Here is a 12184-nt window from a genome sequence, read left to right on the forward strand (position 1 = left end):
CAGGGTCTCACCTCATGAGAAGAAAGCATTATCTTTAGGCTTAGTAATGTTAATTTATCATTTTTAGTTTCAGTGTTAGTACAGTGATATGCTTGGTGCTGTTGGCCATAGAACATCAATGTTCATAGGATTCTAGCTTACATATGAGTGTTAAAGGAATAAAATATTTTTGTAATCATATACTTTCATAGCAGTTTATCTCCATGTGATATTTATGGCTATATTACGAGCCCTAATTAAACACATGTAAAAATAGGTCACTTGGCACACAATTCTGGCACTTGTCAAGCAATCTCAGACCAGTATAGGTGAACTGAGCTAAATGGCTCATTACAAGAGCACAGAGGTACATCAGCTTCGCTTTGTGAATCTATAACAGTGTAAATGGGTGCTATGTCATAAATGATTCCTCAAGTTGCGCGAGTGCTGAAAGATCATCACAATACTGGACCACAGCAACAGGTGGTGGATATAGTTCTTCCATTGCCTGTGTATACGGGCAGTTAACATTAGTTTAATTCTGTATGTAAAACATGTACAATGTGAAAATACGGCAAGAGCACTATATACAGAATGCATCATTTTCTCCTACAATATTGCTTGTTCTGGCTACTTTGCCTGTACTGTTTATGAGATTCAATCACCCCAGAGTACATTTTCCTTTGCAAGTAAAACACGTGCAAATTGTTTTTTCCTTGTTGGACTGTTCCACAGAAATGTTTCTGCCTGCATAAATATTTTTTACTTTATTTTCATGGGAAGGTTCTGTTAAATCTAGTGGTCTACAATGCTTTGCTAAGCAGTATCACAACAGAAATGGTACAGAACAGCTGCCTGTGCTATAGTGCCCTTTTGGCTTGTAACAATTTGATTTTTTTCCAGCAGCCCAAGAAGCAGATGTGGTAAAGTGTGATCAGTATAAGTTTGAAAACTATAAAAAAAAATGATGCCAGAAGTGGTCAAAGGGACTGTAAAAATCTCAGAGTCTTGATTATAGGAGAGGAAATGGATTTATAGACAGCTGGGGAAATGCAAAAATAGGAGATTCTGCCATTCAGAAAAACACAAAGGTTATTGTAAATTTCTGAAGTCAGTGGGTATGTGCTTTCCAAACAAAAACCTATTAAATATACATATGAATGCATAGCTCCTGGTTCTTTTGTACTCCTATATATGAGTAAGAATTTTCTCATTTTTCCCACATGCCATTTAAAATGTGAAATTGGGATTTGCATGAAACAACGTCATGTTTGTGCTTAAATAGGATGCTGTGCAGTGTTTTCCTCAAACTCACTAAAGGCACATTTAAAGTCCACAGCGCTGTTGTAAAACAGTACTGTGCAGCAGAACAGGGCCAGAACTGCAGTTTGTTATGGGAAAAAAACATGCATAAATAATGGGATCCTGTAAATTATTCCTAGGGTACGGTAAATGTACATTTGCAGGGTGTAGTGTCTGGTGTATTTTGATTAGCACATAGAAACATTGTATAAAATGTTATTTATAAAGTGGTCATATGCAGCTATGTGAAAAATTGTGCTTTTAAAGTTTGGAAAGATTTAACACATCATATATCTAAAATGAAAAAAAAAATACTACAAAATGTACTAAAGTGTGTTATGGTATAGATAATATTATGGCATTGTTAATTATTATCAGTGTAACACTGGTATTTATCAATCCATGCACATTACAAACTATGTTACTGTATATACTGAGCAAGATTAACTTTACTATTTTTTGATCTTGTAAGTAGAGGTAGTTATCAAAAAGGATAATCTGAGTACATAATCTGAGTACATTATACTAATTTATGATTAGGTTGAGTATTTGTCTATTAACTATTTGCCTACAGGGCACTTTCACCCCCTTCCTGCCAGACCAACTTTCAGCTTTCAGTGCTTTTGCACTTTGAATGAGAATTGCGTGGTCATGCAACACTGTACCCAAATTCAATTGTTTATCATTTCTTTTTTTTAGACAGATAGAACTTTCTTTTGGTGGTATTTAACCATTGATATGCTGCATCAATGGGCACTGATATGCTGCACTGATGGGCACTGATAGGCAGTACTGATGGTCACAAATATGCTGCACCGATGAGCACTGATGGACACTGACTGGCACTGAGGGCTGCATGGATAATCAGGACACTGATGAGCAGTGCCCTGATTATCAGTGTATATGTCCACTGTCACAGGGTAGCCAGTTATCAGCTTTCCTTTCCTCACACAGTGACAGCGCTGAGGAAAGGAAATGCTGATAGCTGGCATTTGTTTACACGTGATGAGCTGTGTCTGAAGAATAAATAATTGCACATTTAAATCTTCTAGAGAGATGAGTGGGGGCTTTTTTCTTTTAAAGCTCTTGTACTGCTTGTCTGGAAAGCAGTAAAAACATTATTTATTTATTTATTTTTTAACCACTTGCCAACCAACAGCCGCAGTTATACTACGGCAAGGTGGCTCGGATACGCAAATCGCCATAGGTGTACATCGGCTCGTGAACTCGCTTTTGTGGGTGCGCACTCACCGCCGGAGGCCAGCAGGGGAGCCAGTCAGCAGGTTGTTCCTTGCAGCCTTCCCAGAAGAGTTGATGCTGTTATAGCTGCAAAGGGTGGGCGAACTCAATATTGAACCCTACGCACGCACTAAGACTGGGATGCCATTGTAAAGGCAGGCGTCCTAATACTTTTGACAACATAGTGTATATACCATAATTTGTAGAAGCTATAACTTTCACACAAACCAAAATACAGTTATTTGGATTTTTTTTTATTTTTTTTCCAAAGACATATGGCAGAATACATTTTGGCCTAAATTTATGAAGAAATTAGATTTTATTGGATATGTTTTATAACAGAAAGTAGAAAATTTAAAATTTTCAAAATGTTCATTCTTTTTTTTCTTTTATACAGCAAAAAATAAACAATGTAGTGGTGATCAAATGCCACCAAAAGAAAGCTCTAATTGTGTAAAAAAAAATGATATAGATTTAATGTACATATTTGTAGTGTTGCATGACCAAGCAATTGTCAGTTAAAGTAGCATAGTGCTAAACAGGGGTTTAAAACCTTCCAGAAGTCAAGTGGTTAAGGTATAGTTCATAGATTCTGATTTAGAAGTTACCCAAATTCAAGCATTTCATTGGTTTTATTCATTTATATCAACAGCTTCTCATCTTAAATTAATATCCTTTGAAACACGGATCTTCTTTAAGGCCCCTTTCACATGGCCGATTTGTTGTGGCATTTCGGATTGACTGGGTTCTGCGATTAACATCGGCTGCTCAGCCCATTTAAACTAATGGTGGGCTGACATCTGCCATTGCTGATCGCAGGTAGCTGCGCACAGAGTGATTTGCTGCGATTACGGGAGTGCAGCGACTGCGTCCAGGCACGGACATCTGTCCTAGAATCGCAGTTAATCGCTCTGTGTGTGCCTACATACGATCAGCAGTGGGCTGAGCAGCTGATGCTAAATGCATAGCCCGGTCATGCAGATTCTTGCCGCAGGAATCCGTAAGCCGCAACAAACCGGTCGTGTTAAAGGGGCCTAACACTCCTGCTTATCTTTAGATATACACAATGTTACAAACATATAATATTTATTTTTCCAAGTGCTAGAGCTGGCATTAGCTACAATGTAATGCAATGAGATGACTGAAGTTGGTTGTATTACTTGCACCATGTGAATATCATCTGTTTTAAGGAGAGAAAGAAATAGAATGAAATTCACAGCCACACTTATATGCTTTCAATTTTAATAGAATAAACTGATGTAAAGCCCAAATGTTTTCACACACACATATATATATACAAGGAATATCAGCCAAATGTGGTAATAGATGTCACATACATAAAGTGAGATATGAAAGAAGTTAAATATTCAAGGTGCAAGCTGCAATAATATACAGCATATGTCAAGTACATAGGTTCAGTACCTCATCCTAACAATATCTGGACCTTCCTGTTTTAAACCTTGTTTGGCTTTATCTTGGTAAAGGGACAAGAATATGTTGAAACATTTATACAAATGAAATAGAGCAGTGTTACTAGCAATGTTTCCACTTTACCAATAGATTTTCCAATTCCCTGATACATTCTTTGATAATTTAATGATAAAAGTTGCCAGTGCCTGCAGAGTTTACTCATTGTTTGTCTCACCCTCCTCCTCCGCTGCCCCCCCCCCATCAGGGAGGTTGCCAGGTAAAAGCCAGACATGCTATGGAGCAGAAGAGTTGAGACCTGCCTTCTCCTAGTCCTAAGTTTTATAGGTAACTAAGTTACTTTTAAAGCTTCAGAACATCTCATATCAAATACGAATGGTGCATAGGGTATAGAAACCCAGACTCAGACAAATTCAAATTCAGATTTATTACATGATGTCGGGCTTGCTAATACCTTGTCAGGTGCTAATAGGGTAAATTTGAGAATTATGATCACTAGTTGTTCAGGAAAAAGGTTGTTCCGCAAATGGGCACTGATAAAGAATTATCTGAGAACCACGATGACCCATGAAAAACTAAGGTTGGCCATACATTATACAATGTTCCATTAGATTTGCCAATAAACCATATAATATGAGGTCAAACATAAACTCTTTCAATGTATATGCAATCAGAGAGGCCTTTGCATTACAAAGTTGAAAGTAAATCTAAAGGAAGTTAAATAAGAAACTTGTATAAATTATGGCTTAAAGTAATACTAAAGGCTCCAAAAAAAAAGTCATACTTACCTGCTCTGTGTAATGGTTTTGCACAGAGCAGCCCTGATCCTCCTTTTACTGGGTCCCCGCTGATGCTCCTGGCTCCTTCCCCCACCGAGTGCCCCAAGAGCAAGCCGTTTGCCATGGGGGCAATTGTGTGTGCTCGCTCCCGAGCCCTGCTCTGTGTGTCCATAAGGCACGCAAAATAGGACTCAGCCCCCCAGCCATGGTCCCTCCTCACTGACTGTGATTGACAGCATCGGGAGCCAATGGCCCCTGCTGCTGCGTCTCAGCCAATGAGGAGGCAGAGCGCTGGGACAGCAGCAGCTCGTGTGCACATTGCTGGATGAAGATAGGGCTGAGGTATGTATTAGGAGGGCTACAGGGGATGCAACATACTGAAGGTTTTTTACCTTCAAACAGACTGCATGAAGGTAAAAAACCGTCAGTCAATATTGCTGGGGGAATGCCTCCCGCAGCTCTATTGTGTTCTCCTGGCAGGGGGGGCACAGGGAGTCTTCCCGGCCAGCAGAACATAATGATTACTGCTAGTGGCTATAGCCACCGTCAGTGACCGCATAAAAAATTCCGACAGGCATCCATTCCGATGGATTGACTTTAACACAACCAGCCAGCCCATAGCTGAATCGAATCTTGGCCAGCCCCTACTGAAGTTAAAGATTTTGCAGATGCTAAGTACAGGAAGAGATACTTTTTGTAAATATTGTAGTATGATGCATAACTGCAATGTATGACTTGCCAGTTCCAATTACCGATGTAATGTATATCAATACAGTCAATAAAATTTAGAAAAAAAAAATCAAACAAATGACTGCTTCAGATCTAACTTATTTTTTTTAGAACAAATGCTGTTTATCATTCATTATAGTTAACTTTTTTATTTGTCATTTAACCTTATTTCTATGTTGAGGGGCCCCAGAACTTAAAGTGCCCCGGGCCCCCCCAAGGTCTAAATCTGGCACTCAGCATGCCCCCGACAGGCAAGTTATTATAGCTCAGTGCCAGAACTTGTTCAAGCACTACTGGACTGCAGGATTCAGCCTTGATTCGCTGGGATGCCAGGATTTGAATAAAATCTTTGGACAGTCCCGGCAAATTTTGGGACTGTTGGGTGGTATGCTTATGTAAGGGAAACTTGTACCAAAATCATATGCATACTGACATTATTAGGTGATAACAGGTAGCAGAAAAGCGATGGTTCTTACCAGCAATGTGTCAAATTCTGTCATTTACAGTAATCCAGGGCAAGAACTGTATATTATCTACACTTTGCTACAAGTCATAGTACAAGCATATCCTCAGGCGCTTGTAAATATTGTGTGCTGCATACTGATGGAGCAATCACTTATCAACAAACCGGAGCATGTCTGGTTCCGTTCCTCCCCTCTCCTCACACTGATACAGTGTGTGAGAGAGGAGGTAGCAGGTGCAGCAGCCCTTGTGTGCTGCATCTGAAGGGCAGACAGTGCCGATCTGTGCCCATCCATGGCTCATCCATCCCCATCCATGGCTCTTCCATCCTCATTATGGCCCATCCATCCCCATCTATGGCTCATCCATCCTCATTTTGGCTCATCCATCTCCATCCATGGCTCATCCATCCCCGTCAATGGCTCATCCATCCTCATTCTGGCTCATCCATCCCCATCCATGGCTCATTCAGGCTCATCCATCCACATCCATGGCTCATCCATCCCCATCCATGGCTCATTCATGCTCATCCATGGCTCATTCATGCTCATCCATGTCCCATCCATTCCGCATCAGTGCTCATCCGTGCCTCATCCATGCCACATCAGTGCTCATACATGTCACATTCATGCCACATCAGTGCTCATCCATGCCACATCAGTGATCATCCATGCCACATCTCATCCATGCCACATCCATGATCGTCTGTGCCACATCAGAGATCATCCGTGCCACATCAGTGCTCATCCATGCCACTTCCATGCCACATCAGTGCTCATCTGTGCCACATCAGTGCTCATCCATGCCACATCAGTTCTCATCCGTGTCACATCACTGCTCATCAGTGCCACTACAGTGCCCATCAGTGCCACTACAGTGCCTCACAAAGGTGTAATAGGTAGTCAAATTAGATTTGAATTTTATGCCCCTAGAACACCTGATGGTGCTTCCCTCACGTTGGGCCTATGTATGTGGTCAGGCTGTGTAAAAGTCTCACATGTGGTATCGCTATACTCACGAGGAGAAGCAAAATTAATTTTGGGGTGTCATTTTTGCTATGTACATGCTATGTGTTAGAAATATCTTATACATGGACAACTTTGTGTAAAGAAAAAAAATGCATTTTCATTTTCTTTCCACATTTTCCAAAAACTTGTGGAAAAAAAATCACATGTTCAAAAGACTCATTATACAGAATACAAAATACTTTTAACTATTAATCCCAAAGGGAATTGGGATGGTGCTCCCTGAATGTTGGGCCTCTGTATGTGGCCAGGCTATGAAAAACTCTCACACATGTGGTATCGCCATACTCGGGAGGAGTAGTAGAATGTATTTTGGGGTGTAGTTGCAAGTATGCATGTGCCATGTGAGAGAAATAACCTCTTAATATGACAATTTTGTAAAAAAAAAAAAAAAAAAAGGAAAAAAAATAATTTGCAAAGAATTGTAGGAAAAAAAATACAACTTAAAAAAACTTGCCATGCCTCTTACTAAATACTTTGGAATGTCTACTTTCCAAAAAGGGGTAATTTGGGGGGGTATTTATACTGTCCTGGTTTGTTAGTGTCTCAAGAAATTAGTCTTGTACATAAGTACTTCAGGTATGATCAATTTTCAGCGATTGGCACCATAGCTTGTAGACTCTGTAACTTTAACAAAAACCAAATAATATACACTGATTTGGGTTATTTTTTACCAAAGATTTGTAGCAGTATAAATTTTGGCCAAGGTTTATGAAGAAAAATTTGCTAAATTTTATAACAGAAACGGAAAAAAAAACAATTTTTTACAAAATGTTTGGTCTTTTTTCATTTATTGTGCAAAAAATAAAAAAAACAGTGGTGATTAAATACCCCCAAAAGAAAGCTCTATTTGTGTGAAAAAAGGGACAACAATTTCATATGGGTACAGTGTTGTATGACTGAGTAATTGTCATTCAAAATGTGAGCGCACTGAAAGCTGAAAATTGGTCTGGTTAGGAAGGGGGTTTAAGTGGGAACGTGGTCAAATGGTGTGTTTGGGCCATGCTGGTAGTGGCGTCCTGTAACTGCACCCAGGCATTTAATGACCCTCCAGTATCAAAAACAATACAAGCGCATTTGTCTAGGGGGAGATGGTAAGGGGTACCCAAAGAACAGCAAGTATATGTCAGACCTTATATTAGCAACAAAAATGGCTGGTGGCTCTAATTTGTTAGATCAGTCAATGTTGGTTCAAGATTTAACAGTAGTAGTCCTCCAAATTCCATTTGATCCTTTGAGTACCTGCATTGGTGGCCCTAGACATAGCCTCCAAATAGGAATTTGCCCTCTAACTTTAGATGAATAATCACAGGTACCTCAAGAGCTGAGTAATGAGGTCTCCATGCATTGTCCTTCCAGCAAAATTTCCCCTACAATCTCCTGGGCATACTTCTAAATAGCATACTCCTATGAAGACGCTGTAAACAGGAAGCCATCTTCTTGATTCTCCAGTCATCAACACTGGCCAGCCTAAATTCCTGGCAAAATTCCCTGTAGTAAATTCTTCCCAGGTAGCATCCTGAGAGGGAAGAGCTTCTGGACTCATATCCTCTCCAGGTGAAGTCTGGGAGGCAAGGGCCTTTTTCTGGATGGTCTCTCTAAATATTTATATTCTCCCCAGTCCAGATCACTGCCATAGACGCCTTAATGATTTGCCAGGGTAGAATAAATATTTATAACCCAATACACTGTATCTTATCTACTGGAGAACATACCCAAGAAGCAGACAGAAGCAATGCTTAGGAGAAGTCTAATAAACGCACATAACATAAACAAAGCTCAGGTAGATGCAACGGGTCCAGTTTAACTTTTGCTTCAGAGCCCTATGTCTTTCAGGTTTCATATACAACTTTGCTGCATGTACAAGAATATCCAATATCTGTGGCTTCCAGTTGCAAGTGCACCTTTTAAATGTTCTTCATGTGTGAGAGAGTAGCTGTGCGAAGCAAAGAAATAAAATTGCTATGCATAATACAATGCACATCACATACCATGTAAAAAGTGTACAAATCAAGAAAATATTTGCTAAAGACTTGGATGTAGCAAATATCTGTTCAATACAAGCTATAAAATTTGCTCTGTAGTGCTCTGTAGTCATTGTGCACTGGTACTGGGTGCCCCCTTTTGCCACCCACATATATGAAATCAATGTTATGCCTCTGCTTGCAGGTATCAGGAATAATAAAGATGCATGAAAAGATGTTCAAAAATCTGTAATTATTTATCAAGTTTTTTTCTTTTTTTTTACCATGATAAAAAGGAATGCTGTTTTAATTGAATATAGAGAGATTCTTGTAGCCCTTACAACTATATGTAGGACTGGTTAAACGATAAAAAGTATTCTTGTATCAATCTACAGATATCAGTCACTGTTAACATGCTAAACTCAAACCAATTTAATAACACCTCTTCAATATAAACATGAATACTAAAAAGGCAATCAAGATTTATAATGTTGAAGTTAAACATGGTGACTTACTACTAGTGTTGTAGAGATTTAGCTGGTAACACCCAGTATATTAAGATTTTTTTCTAATTTATGCTTATATTTTCAGGGGATTTTGACGCAGTACAGAGTCCCTCAACACCTATCAAAGACCTTGACGACAGGACGTGTAGAAGTGCTGGGTCAAAGTCACGAGGAAGAGGCAGAAAAAATAATCCTTCACCCCCTCCTGACAGCGATTTGGAGGTAAGAACTCATTTATTAGCACATTGGAATGTCCCTTGTGAAGCTACAGCTAGCTGCTCTGTTTGAACAGAGGTGTATACAAAGGCCTGTCAAGCAACTGTCCCTGATTAGTTATTTCAGCCTGTATTCGGTGTATTTGCTCTCTGGCTCAAGAATAATGGCTAGCTTATTTTTTAGTTGTAAACTATTTATTTTTATGGACTGTTGTAGCCAACATTTAGGAAATTCTAGTTTATTTTCAGCTATGAAGACTCAGAACTGGCTATTTTCCCAGGGTCTATTGAATATGGATTTACACGTGCAACTGAGTAGTTTGGTGTTAAGGTTTGAGAGCTGTTCCAAAATGCCAAAACAACTTGAGTGTTTTCACTTAAACATGGGAAATTCTTTGAAAATGGCTCAGTTATTCATGGTATGCATTTATATTTTTATAATGAACTGAATGAAGGAATTGTCCTTTATGTACACTTATTTTTAGTCAATGCTCTTTTGAATTGCTAGTACCTAAATGTTATATTTTAAGGAAATATTGAGTTTTGAATGAATATGTATATATGTGGTATGTCTCTCATAGGAGTACTGTAATAGGAAGTTTAAATGGAGTGTGGAACTTCACTTAAAAGAAGCCTTTATTAAATATAATTAAATATAATCAACTTGATTACTTATACCACTTGACCTCCTGGTCTTACCTACACCCTCCTAATCAGTCAGAGTATGAGGGGATCTGTATTATAGCCACCTATCCCAATTCTCTCTGTCAACCACCACTTCCATAAATTTGCTATTCATTATAGCCCACACTAGGGCCATTTGAATGCATTGCAAAATTAGGTTTCATCTGACCTCACCAATGATATTGCTCCTATACACGCCATCATTACCTTCCAGTCAACACCACAGCACAAAGCTTACTGGATAATTCCCTCTTTCAATTCAGGCTCATTATTTAAAAGAACCCAAGGACTCATCTTTCTTTTCAGGAACTGGACACCCTTATAGTGTCCATTTTTTGAAGTAGCTTCTGGCTGTAACTGCCATCAGCAGTGGCTCAGATAATTCATGAGGAGGTTGGGATCCCCAACCCCAGACATTATCCCTTGTTTCCTTGGCCATTATCTCAGCCTGTTAACAGGTTTGTTTTGCACACTGTCAGTATTAGTGGTGAACTATCTGTAATCGTCTTGATACACATAGCCACACCCATGTGTACCTCACAATGCTCACTCCTAGAACACATATTCCTGATGTTTAAAAAATAAACCTTTAATGAGAGAAATAGAGGGGCTACCATGTTTGTCCTTCCAAAAAAATGCTGGTTTTCTGGCTTTTTCATGCAGTCATGCATGCATGCATCCAGTGAAGCCAAAGCAAAGTCAAAACTCCTGATCTGCATATTTATTCCAGGTCAGTAACTCAAAGTACTGAAGCCAGTGAATCAGCATGAGCACCAAGCAACTAACAGATGGAGAGATCAGCAATTACATCCTCCATATTTCTGCCCTCTCAGGTTCATTTTAAGAAGGAGTCAGTCAACTTTATTTTTAAATTTTTTATGGTTTTGCATAAGAAAATTGTACAGGGTGCATTTTCAAAATGTATCAAAAATGTTTCACAAAAAATGATACTTCAAATATGTTAAATACAATACATAGATTAAAATGCTTTCAGATGCATGGTTTCGTTTAAAAGAGAACTCAGCTTCTTTGCATGTACAACCCCAATTCCAAAAACAATGGTATGCTGTTCAAAATCTACATAAAAACAGAATGCAATGATTTTCAAATCTCATAAGCCTTTATTTTTATTAAAAATAGAAAACATATCAAATGTTTATACTGATAAAATTTACAATTTTAAGAAAAAAATAAGGTCAATTTGACTTTGATAGCAGCAACATGTCTCAAACAGGGACAGGGCATCAAAAAAAATTACAAGGTGGATTTACTCCAAAACGTTACCCCCCCCCCCCCCCCCTCCAGTCCCTGCTGCACTTAGCTGGTCCCATGCTGCCCTCCCACCTCCTCCATGCAACGTAAGTTTCTAAAGTTTACTTGGTATTAGTGTGTTCTATAAAGGGACAGAGAGAGGAGCTCATCAGTATGCTGCTTCGCATTTCACTGTCCAGTTACAGACTGGGGTGGACCTGTCAGTGTTACATAACTGCAGTAGAGATAAATCAGGTGCTTTGTGACGGAGAGTTGTTTAAATTTAAAGGGGATGTAAAGCTTCAGGTTTTTTTAAATAACAAACATGTTATACTTACCTCCTCTGTGCAGTTGGTTTTGTACAGAATGGCCCCGATCCTCCTCTTCTGGGGTCCCTCAGCGGCATTAGTAGCTCCTCCTCTTCTAGAGTGCCCCATCAGAGAAGTCCTCTCCCTTCGGGACACCTGTGCGGGTGTGCTCCCAAGTCTTGCTTCTGCGTCTATTGACACAGAAAGCAGGACTCGGCCCCGTCCCCCCGATTTGGATTTGATTGACAGAAGCAGAAGCCAATGGCTGCCTTGCTATCAATCCATCCAATCAGGACCCGAGACACCGGCTTTT

At 39.4% G+C, this 12184-nt stretch overlaps 1 protein-coding gene across 7 annotated transcripts in view; it reads left to right on the forward strand.

The window, feature by feature from the left end:
• The window catches only part of EYA4 (EYA transcriptional coactivator and phosphatase 4), a 403396-nt gene that overhangs the window by 304979 nt on the left and 86233 nt on the right, over positions 1 to 12184 (forward strand). For all 7 annotated transcript variants that reach the window (XM_073627302.1, XM_073627303.1, XM_073627304.1 and 4 more), the window contains one exon: positions 9499 to 9635. In XM_073627302.1, the coding sequence (XP_073483403.1) occupies positions 9499 to 9635 (137 nt within the window). The remainder of the gene's footprint in view (positions 1 to 9498; positions 9636 to 12184) is intronic.

This window comes from Aquarana catesbeiana, linkage group LG04 (genome assembly GCF_042186555.1).
Source record: "Aquarana catesbeiana isolate 2022-GZ linkage group LG04, ASM4218655v1, whole genome shotgun sequence".
NCBI lineage: Eukaryota > Metazoa > Chordata > Amphibia > Anura > Ranidae > Aquarana > Aquarana catesbeiana.